At 38.3% G+C, this 15,470-nt stretch overlaps 1 protein-coding gene across 1 annotated transcript; it reads left to right on the forward strand.

The window, feature by feature from the left end:
* Positions 1–1,007: 1,007 nt before the first annotated feature.
* LOC142244544 (patched domain-containing protein 3-like) lies at positions 1,008–13,731 on the forward strand. The gene is made up of 4 exons (XM_075316789.1): positions 1,008–1,811; positions 4,998–5,119; positions 7,824–7,969; positions 9,522–13,731. Exons 1-4 carry the CDS (start codon positions 1,068–1,070, stop codon positions 11,183–11,185), a joined length of 2,676 nt encoding a protein of 891 aa, XP_075172904.1. The 5' UTR covers positions 1,008–1,067; the 3' UTR covers positions 11,186–13,731.
* Positions 13,732–15,470: the final 1,739 nt, after the last annotated feature.

Consider the following 15,470-nt stretch of genomic DNA (forward strand, 5'->3'; position numbering starts at 1 on the left):
TGCCACTGCATTTGGGGATACTTTCAAAGTTTTCCCAATTTTTCGGACTAACTGACCTTCATTTCTTAAAGTAATGATGGCCACTTGTTTTTCTTTACTTAGCTTCTTTTTTCTTGCCATAATACAAATTCTAACAGTCTATTCAGTAGGACTATCAGCTGTGTATCCACCAGACTTCTGCACAACACAACTGATGGTCCCAACCTCATTTATAAGGCAAGAAATACCACTTACAAACCTGACATGGCACACCTGTGAAGTGAAAACCATTTCCGGTGACTACCTCTTGAAGCTCATCAAGAGAATGCCAAGAGTGTGCAAAGCAGTAATCAAAGCAAAAGGTGGCTACTTTGAAGAACCTAGAATGTAAGACATATTTTCAGTTGTTTCCACACTTTTTTGTTAAGTATTTCATTCCACATGTGTTAATTCATAGTTTTGATGCCTTCAATGGGAATCTACAATTTTCAGAGTCATGAAAATAAATAAAACTCTTTGAATGAGAAGGTGTGTCCAAACTTTTGGTCTGTACTGTATATTTTTACGGCTCAACATTATAAACTTCTATGAAGCCCCCAGGGGTTCAAGGTGCTCACCAAACATCTATATAAATACTTTAAGGGGTTAATATTGCATTTTAATAATGGAGGAAGGTGGGTTTTTTTATGTAGCTGAATAGCTTTCAGTTGCAAAATGTAGAGCTCTAAAAACAGTCACTAGTTCATTGTCCTAAGCATGTCATGCATTTAATTTGGCTGGCAGCCTGGACAAGTCTCTCCTGGTGAATTCACGTCTGCTTTATTTGCATTAATAATAATGAGTGGAATTTTAGCTGTCATAGTGTGAAGAACACATCCCCTGGTGCGAAGGTCAATTGTGCATTAGTTACAGTGTAAACCAGACATGGGAAAACTTCCTTCTTCCTTGGAACTTCTTTATGGGCATTAGAAAGCACTTGTCATCCAATTATTTGCTGCTGCTGCTGGCATCGCTCAAGTTTGCTATATAATGAGGATTAATCGTAGAAAGATATCTGTTCTTCATTCTTGATAGATATTAAAGGATTGATGATGGCCCGGTGTCACACAGACTGTATACAGAAACCACTCTCTCGTGCCTTCAGTTGGCTTGGTAAGCTGGTGGGAAGGTACCCCTGGTGGTTCCTACTAATTCCTTTTGCTTTATCTGCTGGCTTGGGAGCTGGTTTTTACTTTTTACCCCAGAGACAAGCAAACGACATAGAAGAACAATTCACACCTATCGGTGGCCCGGCTAAAAGTGAGAGACAATTTGTAAGGACACACTTTCCCACCAATGACTCCGGGGAGTTTTCTCCGCAGCGACTATATACAGAAGGTTTGTTTGTTTCTCTCATAGCTGTAAGTACATCTGATAATGTCATAAATGTGAAGACCTTTGAAGAGCTGATGAAGCTGGATGAGATGGTGCAGAACTTTGCAATGACGCATTTTAATACTAACGAGACTCTCACATTTCAACAACTATGTGCAGAGATCCGTGGAAAAGCATGTATGACAGCTAATCCGCTCCTCTCTCAAGTACAAGGTAATGTGAGTCTGATAGAGACGATAAATATAACTTACCCCATGTTTCAAGATCAAATATTCTTGGGAACGTATCTGGGTGGAGTGACCGTAAATTCAGATAATGTCGTGCAAAACGCCAAAGCAATCAAATTAACATATTATCTAAGAGAAGACATCGAGAGTGACAAAGAAAAAAGCCTACAATGGATCAATCAATTTATCAAATTCTACACAAAGAATAGCCTACAACTCGCTGAAATAAAGGTAAGGATTTTATAATGGTTTATGACACATTTATAGCTATAAAATCCCTTTAATATCCAATAAGAATTATATATGTATATATATATATATGTATTTTGTTGGATTGCAATTTCACTATATGACTGTAACAACCATTAATCGTATGCATCTGTAATATTTTTAGGGCAGCTGTTTGCACCATGAATGATGGCAAAAAATTGATGGCTCCATAGACATATTGTGTGCTACTGTATATTGTGACTATGAAAATACATATTTTCCTATAGAAGCAATGCTTATAGGGGACCAATCACCAGGATCACAAAATCTTTTTAATGTTCTAAACTGTAAGCCCCCCAAACAATAATTTTCCAAATATAACACTTTAAAATAATTGTTAAAAAAATTCTCTATAGGTTGCAGATTTTACATGTGGGGTCTAAACTTCAGGATAAGGATTTCTTGGCAATATTGTCATCTTCCCATATTAAGTAAAGGCACAAGATCTTGCTACATATTAACACATCGATAACTAGTATATAAATACTCTAGACTACAATCTTTTAGCTAAAAATGTCTATATTTTATACTGTCAGGGTACAAAAAGGTTATGGTGAGTAAGGTTATTTATAAATTATTATAATTACAAATACTCTATTTTTCAGTTTTGTCAATGACTTAGATGTATAAATATATATTTTTCTGGGGTCCAGCTTTTATTCATTTTTTTGAAAAACTTTCATTATGAAATCAAAAACAAGGATCCAATATATACCCAAAGATAATACTGATTAATAAAATATAGATGCAATACTGCCCTTGTAACTCATGTTTTATTAACACAAATAATAGAATATATTGTGTATTAGAATATATAAACTGTATTTATTTAATCATTAATCATTCCATTACATTTGTGTTATATAATTATCATCCACATTTTTTTAATTAACTTTTAATGGTAAAATCACTTTTTCTTTTTCTGTGGTGGGACACAAAGGTGCACTATAAATTGTGTTTTGTTGCATTTTTTGTTTGTCATACTGTTAGATTTTAATTTTCTACAATTACTTATATGAAAGAAGTAAAACTATTCTGTATTAATTTTCACCTCTAAGACAAAATTGATCACAAAAAGATGGTAAATGAGACACATTGTGATTTAGAGGAAAAAACTATAGCTTTATAAAATTTCAAAATTAAAACTAACTTACTAGAGATGAGCAGGAAAAATTAGTTTTCACCTGAAAAATTTGTGAAGTTATCCGCCGTAGTTGTTCTCCTTGTAGTTATTAGTATTTATTATGTTTTGGGATCTCTCCAGACACCAGGACATAATAAATGTAATATGTAAAATTTAAAAGAAATACACAAAAGTACTTATTCTCACCTTACCGCTCACCTCTCCGACCCCCCCCCCCACTCCTCACCTTTACCCATTGTTGTCACATCTTATGATTCCGGCTGCTCATCCTTAAATTCTTGAACCGCTCTCGATGAACCAGGATTTCTGTGCGACTGAAGTGGATCAGAAGATGCGATGGGAAACGGACAGGTGACGGTAAGGAGCGGAGTGTCCGGAGAAATTAGTATAAGTACTTTTTTAATCTTTTAACCTTTTCACAGCCCCTTACAGGTGATACAAAATGGAAGCAAATTAAGAAAAATCAACATTTTGTCGAATGTAGCTTTTCTTGAAATTCGAGTAAACGTCAATTCCACTCAAATTTATTTGCTCATCTCTATATGTTACATACTTATTGCTCATTTATTCACAAAGTGCCCTTATAAATTATATTTCCCCACTGAGTGGTCAAGCTTCAGACAATAACATAATACACTATGGTTTGATTAAAATTAATTTCCCAAACCAATGAAGCTATAGAAATCAATAAATTATTAAAAATAATTTTTATTTCAAATATCATTAAAAAGATTTTTTATCATACAGTTATAAAATTTCCAATGGAGTTCCACATTATTACAACCAGAGACACAGAGATGAGTTAAAAATGATTGAAAGAATATATATTACATATAAATGTAAATACATTTTAGTTAGAATATTTTAATAATATATATCTTTTGTAACAGTGATCTATTAGTACAATAGTGTATAGCTTTATATATAGGCAGTTAGTATTAATATTAAAGCAGGCAATAAATATTTAAAGGTTGAATTCTAATTAACTGTATGAACTAGTTTATGGAAATAAGTAAATAAATATGTTAATCAATAAACAACTATAATTATAAAGTGCTTAGTGCTAGTACATATAGTCACCAGATTAATGAGACATGGGCAGAATAAATTATAGTTCATACCATTAAAAAGCACCTAAAATATATCAGCCATGCAAAATGGTTCTAAACCACTGCTAAATGTTAAAATAAAGCAGCAAATGCTATATCTGGATCACCTGAAGTTATAAGCTTGTTGCTAGTTTTGTGAGATGTGCAAGGTATACGTTACTCCCTGTTTGATGTGACGGACTCGGCCATAATCACTAAATAAATATAGAAGACATAAAAACCGGCACAATACTCACTATAACTCTCTCCAAGTCCCGTCACCCCAACATATGTTTCGCCTGTTCTTCTTCGGTTGGCGTGTGATATATTCTTTCAATCGTTTGTAATAATATGGAACTCCATTGGAAATTTTATAACTATGATAAAAAAATATTTTTAATGATATTTGAAATAAAAATTATTTTTAATAATTTATTGATTTCTATAGCTTCATTGGTTTGGAAAATTAATTTTAATCAAACCATAGTGTATACTTATTGCTCGGTCAGGTTTTCCTATTGCTAAAAAGGCAGCAAAAAATATTTGTATCAAAATACATAGAACAAGTGAGAGTATAAGATCTATCCTGCAATTGATTTGTGTTATTTGAGAACCCCTCCTTTTGATCTGAATTTCATTTTACTTTTTATTGATAATGTAATTTTCTGTTAAAATAAGAAAATAAAATTCCCTATAGATTCAGTGTTAATATTATAGATAGATATAGATAGAATTATAGATTCAGTGTTTAATTCCCTATAGACTCAGTGTTAATAAAGCCTCATTCCTTCCTAATACAAATAATATCCCGTTTGTAGATGTTACACTCGCTAGTCAGTAAAATGATTGATTTTATTTATGGTCTTTTGCTCATTAAAATATAAATTAATATATCATCCTCTCTTTATATTCCAGGTATCTTATTTCACCGCAATATCACGACAGCAAGAATTTGATGGCACAACAAAAACTGTGATCCCATTGTTTTCCATTACGTATTTTGTCACCATATTTTTTGCTATTGTGTCCTGTATAAGGTAAGACAATGTTACAACATGTGCTTTTTTTAATCCAATTTTTATTTACTGATTTCAAGAGTCACACACATAAAACAGCAGACAAGAGAAAAAATTTAAGTATTCAGATACAGCACCTTTACAATGAAGAAACACTAGGCCAATGTAGATAGTGGCCTTATTTAATAAAAGGAAAAGGAAAAGAAAAGGAGGGGAAAAAAGGGCACCTTCAGTTTGACACAGTCAAAATATAGTACATTAAAAAAAATATCAATTTACAATTTTACAAAAGCAAATCAAATACATTCAAAGAAAACATAACACTTATTTCCAACCTGAACATCAACTTCCATAATTTCAGGACAGATAGCAGAAAGTAATAGAGATGGGTTTTCAACACTGTGCCAATGACCAAAAAGGATTGAAGATCTGATTAATGTTTCTTTATTTTAATGCACAGGTCAACGCGTTTCAGGAGTCTCAGCTGCCTTCATCAAGACAAACAGGCAAAAGAACATCAAATCTTTTTGATTTGATGTTCTTTTGCCTGTTTGTCCTGATGAAGAGAGCTGAGACTCCTGAAACATGTTGACCTGTGCATTAAAATAAAGAAACATTAATCCGATCTTCATTCCTTTTTGGTCATTGGCGCAGTGTTGAAAACCCATCTCTATTACTTTCTGCTATCTGCCATTTCTGGAACTGCAGCCTTTGACCTGGAGTGTACATGCTTATATAGGAGTTGTGACTGGCACAACTTCTATAGGTGAGTTTGATTTAATTAATTAACCCCTTCCTTTTTGGGGTAAAACCCTATTGCGCTTTCTTTTCCATAGTTATTTCCATAATTTCAGGACAGACACACAGCAAAAGGAGAATATGCCCATATATTTCATTGGGAAAACACCACTGTTCTTTTACTTAAATCTGAGGCTAAAGCCACTTCATATTGATAATGAGTATTAACTCTCATAATTAAATCTTGTACAGTAAAACAGTCTGAGACTTCCATTTTAAAACAATACAGTATCTGGAAGACATAAGAATGTGAGTAACAACCATCATCAACTCATGGGGAAGAATATCTAAAAATATATTTAGTAATGCAAGTGGAGATGTATTAGAAACCCTGTTAAGCCACTGAATCCCAAAAAACATGTTATTTTAGGGCACAACCACCAAATATGCCCAGAGGAACCTCTCTGAGCACAACCCCTCCAACAGAGCGGAGAGTAATTCGGAACTATATGCGTCAATCTAGTAGGGAACGGATACCAACTCATATGCATCTTTTTTATTTGCTCCAAATGGTTTAAACAGAAGGATGTTCTTTGAACCCATTTAGCTGCTAAATTTCTCATAAAATAACATTACTGAAGCATCTTGTAGTAGAGCTCTCCATTGTGCTGCTCCTCTTACTCTTTCTTGAAAATGTATGAATAAATTGAAAACTGGGTCAAACACTTCTATTCACAATTGTCAAACTTTTTGTCCTACCCAGTATCATTGACAATGACTGACCGCTATTGTTCAGGACCACCATCATACCCAGCAGGTTATTACTCACAACAATGGAGAACACATGCATGCTCATATGAGCATAGCATGCATATGTTTTCAAAGTCAAAAGATGCAAAAAAAATCTGCTACAAGACACTTATGACTATTATTTTTCTCTAGAAATGAGCGAACCCAAACAGTAAAGTTCCGGGTTCATACAGAACTCAGACTTTATAAAAAAAAATGAGTGTAAAGGGGGCTTTACACGCTGCGACATCGCTAATGCGGAGTCGTTGGGGTCACGGAATTGGTGACGCACATCCGGCCGCATTAGCGATGTTGCTGCGTGTGACACCAATGAGCGATTTTGCATCATTGCAAAAACGTGCAAAATCGCTCATCGGTGACATGGGGGTCCATTCTCGATTATCGTTACTGCAGCAGTAACGATGTAGTTCGTCGCTCCTGCGGCAGCACACATCGCTATGTGTGACGCCGCAGGAACGAGGAACCACTCCTTACCTGCCTCCTGGCCGCTATGAGGAAGGAAGGAGGTGGGCGGGATGTTCCGGCCACTCATCTCCGCTCCCTCCGCTTCTATTGGGCGGCCGCTCAGTGACGTCGCTGTGACGCTGCACGGACCGCCCCCTTAGAAAGGAGGCGGTTCGCCGGTCACAGCGACGTCGCCGGGCAGGTAAGTATGTGTGACGGGTCTGCGTGATGTTGTGCGGCACGGGCAGCGATTTGCCCGTGTCGCACAACAGATGGGGGCGGGTACCCACGCTAGCAATATCGGGACCGATATCGCAGCGTGTAAAGCCCGCTTTAGTCTATGAAGTGCGCACCACACGAAAAACACCGCCCTCCCTCCCGTGGAAGTGATCTGTTTATGGCTGCATGTGGGTGGAGAATTGAACTGCCCAATAGTGACTTCCTTTGGTGTTCAGGTCAAGTCCATGTCCTGAACAGAACTTTAAAGTCCAGCTGAACCTTGCCGATCTGCCCAATCAGTGACTTTCATTGGACTTAAGGTCAAGTCCATGTCCTGAACAGAACATTATCTAAAGTTCAGCTGAACCCGCCGAACCGAATTTCAATGGGTCTGCTTATCTCTACTTATCTCCCTTGGAAACTAAGAATAAGTCATGTTGAAATTGAGGATATCTAACAATTCATTATTTTTTCCTTTACAAGTAACTGAATGTCTCTTTGTATTGTCTTACAGATTTGATTGCGTGAGGAACAAGTTCTGGGTGGCTGGGTTTGGAGTAATTTCTTCTGGATTGGCCGTTCTAACCAGTTTTGGTCTTTTGTTACTATGTGGCGTGCCTTTTGTCGTTACTGTTGCAAATGCTCCATTCCTTATTCTTGGTAAGTTTTTAGATCTCAACAGAAGATTGTTAAAAGGGTTTTCTGGTTTTGGAAAACCCCGCTACGCTACCTGAGCTAGAGTTTGTGTTTTAAAAAAAGTGTGCTTTTGCTCATTCTTTAGTGTCCAATGCTGAGTTTCTGCCACTGCTTCCTTATGTCTGTTATTGCATGGGGGTGACTAGGAGAAAGGGGTTTTCACCACACTGCTCAATTATATTAAATTTATGTCTTTTTTATTTTTTTTAATTTTTTTTTTACCTTTGCCTACAATAGATTAAAAAAGACAAAAAGAAAAGACATAAATTTAATATAATCGAGCAGTGTGGTATGAGTGCGGCGAAAACCCCTTTCTCCTATACACCTCAATGCATTAACCACGGGGAGCTGCAGCTTACCACTTTATATTCGGCTAAAATAGGGGTTGTGACTTTCATAACCGCTACTATAGGTGAGTGATTCTGACATCTACACTTAAGTGTTTTACCGGTTAAGACCCTATTGCGCTTTTTTCTTCTGCAGTGTTTGTTTCATTATATCTGTTATTGTCTGTTGTGCTCATCAATAACTGAGCTCAGCTGCTCTGCCCGAAACAAAGAAATGAGCCGCTTTGCTTATTGATGAACTGCAGCTCTCTCAATGTGATGTCAACAGTGCAGATAATAACAGACACCAGGAGCAGCGTTGGAAGATGAGGGGAGTAAAGCACAGTTTATTTTTTTTCACACAAACTCCAGTCTGAGAACATAGGTTTTCTAAACCCAAATAACTCCTTAAAAGGGGTTGTCCATTACTTGGACAACCCCTACTCATTCCCCTTGCTCACCCTTTGTAAAAAAATAATCCTATTCTCATCTCCGATTCGGCCGCGGTTCCAGCAATGTCTGAACCCGTGATCCCGGGGCTCATGTGACATTGTCATGACACACGGGCCCCTTGACCTATCAGCACTAGTTTCCTTCTCCCTGCCTTCGGACATTTGAGCAGGAAGTCAGTGCAGCGCTCACATGCTGCTCAAATATCCTAACGCGGGGAGACAGATGCCGGGTGCTGATTGGTGTGTCATAATAATGTCACATGGGCCCCAGGATTTCGGCTTCAGACATCACTGGAACTGCACCGGCACCGGAAGTGAGTATAGCCTTATGTATTTTTACGAGGGGCGAACAAGGGCAATGAGTAAGGGTTGTCTAAGTCATGGACAACACCTTTAAATACCTTTCCATAATTCATATGTATGAACTCAATTCAGGCATGGCAACATTGTACAAATAACCAAAGAACAATCCAAGTTAAATTTCTGAGACTTGAAAAACATATTTTCTTCTAAAATTCATTTAATTTTAACCATATGTCTCATCTGATTCTAAATTTGAATCTTTAAATCAACCATAAATGTGTGTACTTAAGAAAAATGTAATTATTTAAATTATTAATTTTATTGTTTCAATTACAAATAAGTTAATTTAGTGTTGTTTTTTTAATTATCTCATGAAAAGTCTCCTTACACAGTATTTACACTCTGGATGTTACTATTGTTATTTGTTACTTCTAGGTGTTGGAGTAGACGACATGTTCATCATGATTTCCAGCTGGCAACAAACTAAAGTAAACAATAAAGTTGAAGAAAGAATGGCTGAGACATACGCTGAAGCCGCTGTCTCCATAACAATCACGACACTCACCGATGTTCTCGCTTTCTACATTGGTATTTTGACCTCTTTCCAGTCAGTGCAATCATTTTGTATCTACACTGGGACCGCCATCTTGTTCTGTTTCCTGTACAATGTCACTTGCTTTGGGGCTTTCTTAGCGCTCAATGGCAGAAGAGAGGAGAGTAACAGGCACTGGTTCATTTGTAAGAAGGTAGCAAAAGAAAAAGATCACAGTCGTTCGTCTGCGTATAACATGTGCTGTGTTGGAGGAGGATACAGCCATACAAGTGGTAAAGAGACTGAACATCCTATGACCAATTTTTTTCGTAAGCATTATGGTCCATTTCTCACAAACATCTGGACTAAGGTATTGGTTCTTCTTCTCTATGGAGGATATCTGGCCAGCAGTATATACGGGTGTTTTCAGGTTCAGGAAGGAATTGACTTACGAAATTTAGCTACAGATGGTTCTTACGTTCGTTCCTTTTATGATGATGATGACTTATATTTTTCACAATATGGTCCCAGAGTTATGGTAGTGGTGACTGAGGAGGTGTCATACTGGAATTCAGATGTCCAGAGTAAGATTGACAGGTGTCTGGAGTCATTTATAAGTAATTCCTATGTTAGTGAGTCTCTTTCCGAGTCGTGGATCAGTGTATACATTGACATTGCTAAGAGGATGAACCTGAACATCAGTGATAAAAACAACTTTACCAGTCATTTATCAACATTATTTAATGTAGTTCCAGACTTTAAACAAGATGTGGCCATTCAGTCGGGGGCTATAACAGCGTCTCGTTTCTTCATCCAAACTGTAAACGTGACTTCAGCAGTGGATGAGAGGGACATGTTGAACCAAGTCAGAGATACAGCAAAGAGTTGTGAGATTCTGGTCCTTGTCTATCATCCCGCATTTATATATTTTGACCAATATGCCGTAATCATAGAGAACACCATCCAAAATGTCGCTGTTGCTGCTGCCGCCATGTTTGTGATCTCACTCCTGCTAATTCCAAATCCTCTGTGCTCGTTGTGGGTGACATTCACCATAGCCTCTATTATAGTGGGTGTTACAGGTTTCATGGCGTACTGGGATGTTAACTTAGATTCCATCTCCATGATCAACCTCGTCATCTGCATTGGGTTCTCTGTAGACTTTTCAGCTCATATTACATACGCTTATGTCTCCAATCACAAAGTCAACGTAAATGACAAGGTGATTGATGCCTTACATTCTCTTGGTTATCCTATAGTACAGGGCGCTATGTCCACCATCCTGGGGGTGGTAGCCCTATCTGCAGCTCAGAGTTACATCTTCAGAACATTTTTTAAGATTATATTTCTGGTTATTGCATTTGGTTTGATACATGGACTGGTTTTCCTTCCTGTGTTTTTAACATTGTTTGGAAATTGTATGAGGAGTGATGATGCTACAAAGGTTAAAGCTCAGACAGATAAGCAAATCTTGGACAATAGTCAAATAGAGACAAAATTTGGTTATGACAACATAGTAACCACTTTTCCTAAGAAATCATCATATGATGATCCTGATTGCCCCTAGCATTGTACAAACAAAATGTATTTATGAAGAAATAGCCAAACTTAAAGTACCTACCACCAGTTTAGTGGTGCCCATTTTTTTAAAAAACATTGGGCAGCACCAGAGTTGTGACTTTTTAAAATATCATCTAATAAAACAGCGCAAAAGAGTTTTCCAAAAAGACCCGACTTTCTAGCCAAATTTTGGGACCAAACTTCCGGGATGTGGGATCCCAGCATACAAAGTGGAATCATAGAACCCTCCAATTACCATTCTCGCAGTTAAAAAGTGAAAACTTGTGAGATCTCACTCTTTGCACTAACTGAGCACTGTCACATACTCTACTAAGCTGTTACCGGATGGTAACATCATTAGAGCGGTTATCGTTTTGTAACAGCTGAGTAGAGTTTGCGGCAGTGTTTTGTTAATGCCAGGAGCGAGATCTTGCTTTTTCCCTATGAAACCAGTCACAAAGGGTTGTGTAATCTCATTCTGTATACTTGGATCCAATATCCCAGAAGTTTAGACCTGAATTTTGTCCTTTTGATGGACATTACTGACCTTTCTGTGCTGTTTTATTACTAGATGATATTTAGAACAATCCACAATCTCGGAGTGCTCACTCTTTTATTAAATAAAAAAGGCAAACCCAAATTGGTGAATCTGTCTCTAGAATCAACTGTCCTAAACTGTGGGCATATATGAATATAGAGGTAATAGAAAAATGAATTAAATGGTACCTTGATTTCTCAGATCTGATGTCAAATTTAAGAGAAATCTTAATGTGTAAATGAACTGGTAAGATCTATGGGCTGGATACAGATCTCCCAAGAGTCTTCCTCAATGGGGTGTTACCAGTGTTAGACATGTAAAGACTGACAGCTATAATAATACTGAGCAGAAGTGATCTTAATCTCATCTACAGCTGCAGTTGTCCTCTCATTGTGCTGTCAGCTCTGCTGTGCCCAATTTAAACTAAATAACTCAGTGTAGGGGAGAGGCGGTACAGTAGAACTTAGTCTCATTACAAACACATCTGCAGTTGTAGCTCTCCTCTCATAGTGCAGTCAGCTATGCTATACTGCCTTAATCCCAACACTAGCTCTGTGATATGAAAGCTGAAGATATTTAGTTGTAGTTGCAAACAACTCTGTAGCTGAGCTAAAAGCAGAAGAGGAGAGGGGCAGTTACAAATTTGTTTATAATGAGACAAACTTCAGCTCTGCTGTTAGTTGTAATTGAAGCGATGACCTGGAGATCACCACAGTGTAGAGTAAGATACAACACAAGACAAGACTACAGATAAACAGGGTTTATTTACAGGCAGGGACACCCAACTGTTGCGAGGCAGTGGGAAGGGGGTAGGACGAATTGCAGATGGATAAACAAGCAGACTGCGTAGCTGAGGTGGACTACAGCTCTCACCTTGACTATCACAACACAAAGTGGGAACAGTACAGAACATCAAAAAATACACTTAACTACACTACGCTAGTCTGACTGGCCTCCACTACTGGAGCCATGCGGCTACAGTGCTCTAATGACTGTGGCCTACACTACTCCCTGACCAAGGTGCACCAATGCAGGCTCAGGGTACCGTTATGGAGAACTATCTCTTTCCAGGGCAGCCGGGTTCGTTGGTGCGCCTTTCTCCAGACGGCGACTTCCCTTCTTATGGGTCCTGGCCTGAGTAAAGTCTCTGTTCTCTCATGGTCTGACTCACAGCTGGCACCATGTATCTCCTTTCTCTGTGCGTATCGGATTTTCCTCACGCAGCGCCCCACAAGAATCAACCACGTCAGGGGCACAACACTTTCTGAATCTCCCTCAGACAGTCTCTGTGCTCACAGACACTTTTCCCACACTTTTTCCAACAGGTGGCATTGTTGCCTTAGGTACCAAAAGTATCTATTTCTGTGCTTGCAGCTCCTGCATATTACTCTTCCTGCACTAATAAACCTTCTATCTAATCCAATGCATATAACTACAATACATGTGGGACATGCATAGCCTACACTTTAAAGTAGTCCCAAGACATACATTATACACTTTAATATAACACTTAGTAGGAGTGGGGGTATCCTGACCATCTCCTACATAATCACACACAGCTCTGCAGGGAGATCAGTAGAGCAGACTGTCAGCTATTACATGTCTCACACTGGTAACTACACTATCATTTAAAATAATATCTGGAGGCAGATTCTCTATGTTGAGCCCAAATATTTAACATCTTATTTACATAATAACAATAATGTGGATTTTTCTGGAATAAAATATCGGAGATATCAAGGTATTATTTTATTCAACTTTACAATAACGAGTATGCTCATATAGATGGCTTAGGAGGGTTCATTCTACTGACATATTATCTTTAAAGGGATTTTAAGTTTACATTAAAAGAAAATGGACGGGTGAGGGAACTATAATAAAAAAAGGAAGTACCATATTTTTCGGATTATAAGACGCACTTTTCCTCTTAATGTGTCTTATAATCCGAATGTAGCTTACTGGAGGTGATGGAGAGGGGTCACAGGAGGCAGGGGAGATGCTGTGGGCTGCAAGTGCTGTGCGTTTTTCTGTGGGAGGTCCGCTATATTGCGGGTGGGGAGGCAGGGGTCACCATTCTGAAAATGTCAGCGGTGCGGGCTTCAAATAATGGCACCTGGAGTCGGCGCATGCGCAGATTGTGCTCTCGGCTCAAGATCTCCTCTGTGCACATGCCGCCTCCGGCTCATTTATCTCCCTGCAGCTGGACTGAAGGAAAATGGCACCCAGAAGTGGCACATACGCAGATGAGATCTTGGCTTGTCAGTAAGCTGAGAGCTCTATCTCCGCACACGCTGACTCCGGACGCCACTTCTTTGAAGCCCACATCGCCGATAGTTTCTGGATGCTCCTCTGCAATACCCGCTGCACCTCCCGTAGCATCACCCTACTTCACCACCGCCCCTGCCTCCTGTGACCTTGCTCCACCACTGCTGCCGCCTCCCCTCAAGTAAGACGAACTCCATATTTTTGTTCCTTTTTTTCCTCTAAATTTGGGGTGCATCATATGATCCGGTGCATCTAATAAAAGGAAAAGTACGGTACTTCTGTTATAGCCCCTTACTACAGCTTATCACTTGCCTCTGTGGTGGCCAGCATGAGACCAGTGATCGGCTTCACCAGTCCAGTATGCAGAAGGCAAATAATAACTGCAGCCAAGTAAACGGAGAACTGTGTGGAGCACCGGACCAACATTGTTGGAATATTGGGGGAACTTAACAGGCAAGGTAATGTTTATTATTACATTACTTCCTTTGACCATGTTTTTTCTGAAATGGAAAATCCCTTTAATGTCAGCCGTCTGCTCCTAAATTTAAAAAACTTAGTTTCTGATTCTCTCTAGGTAGCGCCATAAGTATAGTGGTCAGAGAACAATGGCAGATATACAGCAATTCACAATCTATGGCAACCACACAGTCATACCAAAATAAGCAATTCAACTTACTTAAAGAGGTTATTATCCATGCCTTTAATAAAAGGTCAGCTGTTCTCGGTGTTGGCAGTGGCCGGGATTGGTCAGTATCAGCCATGCTGTGCAGCTCCGTCAACTGTATAGTGGCTGTGGCCTGATACTGCATTTTTACCCCATATTCAAATCAATGATGTGCAGTCCTTGGCCAAGGATGGCCATTGATTGCGCTGTGGACAACGTTGTTAAATTGATTGAGGTTTCTGCTAGAAAAGTCACCATTATTCCATTATAATATGTATGTACTAGATATGTCTTCATGTATTATATATTTAAGCCAATGTAGAAATTTCTATAAAAACATGGGAGGTGTAAAGATTTCGGTGGTTAGAATTATTAAATTATTTGTATACTTTCTAAAGATCTATGTATTGTAAAGTATCTTTCCTTTTCTCTTGTTTTGTGTAAATAGCTTGGGTTTACATGTGCTTCCTATGTATTATATCTTAAAATGCCTGTAGTCTAATGTAAAACAGTAAACACAATACAATGAGTATGGGGGAGGAGGGAGATGCAACTGCAGGATTTCTACCTCAGTGTATATTTATGAGACTTCATGCTGTAAGAAAGAAGAGGAGTAAAGAATGGAGGGGTCTGTTTGGATCAGAGCACATAGAGCAATCCTGTTCATCACACCTAGAAGGCCCTTCAGATGCCTCAATCATAGAGAAAGAAATTGGACATTTGCAGAAAAAAGGAAAAGTGCAAACTATGCAGGTTACATTCAACATTCTTGGCCAAAAATATATTTTTACAAAAATTCTGTTATGTATCTTTATTATAATATTT

The sequence above is a fragment of the Anomaloglossus baeobatrachus genome, chromosome 6 (assembly GCF_048569485.1).
Source record: "Anomaloglossus baeobatrachus isolate aAnoBae1 chromosome 6, aAnoBae1.hap1, whole genome shotgun sequence".
Taxonomy (NCBI): Eukaryota; Metazoa; Chordata; class Amphibia; order Anura; family Aromobatidae; genus Anomaloglossus; species Anomaloglossus baeobatrachus.

Excerpts from the sequence above, each read along its gene's own strand:
- LOC142244544 (XM_075316789.1), top strand. The coding sequence starts at position 1,068 with ATGATGGCCCGGTGTCACACAGACTGTATACAGAAACCACTCTCTCGT. Across the intron at positions 1,812-4,997 it reads TACAACTCGCTGAAATAAAG|GTATCTTATTTCACCGCAAT; the intron begins GTAAGGATTTTA and ends TTTATATTCCAG. Across the intron at positions 5,120-7,823 it reads GCTATTGTGTCCTGTATAAG|ATTTGATTGCGTGAGGAACA; the intron begins GTAAGACAATGT and ends ATTGTCTTACAG.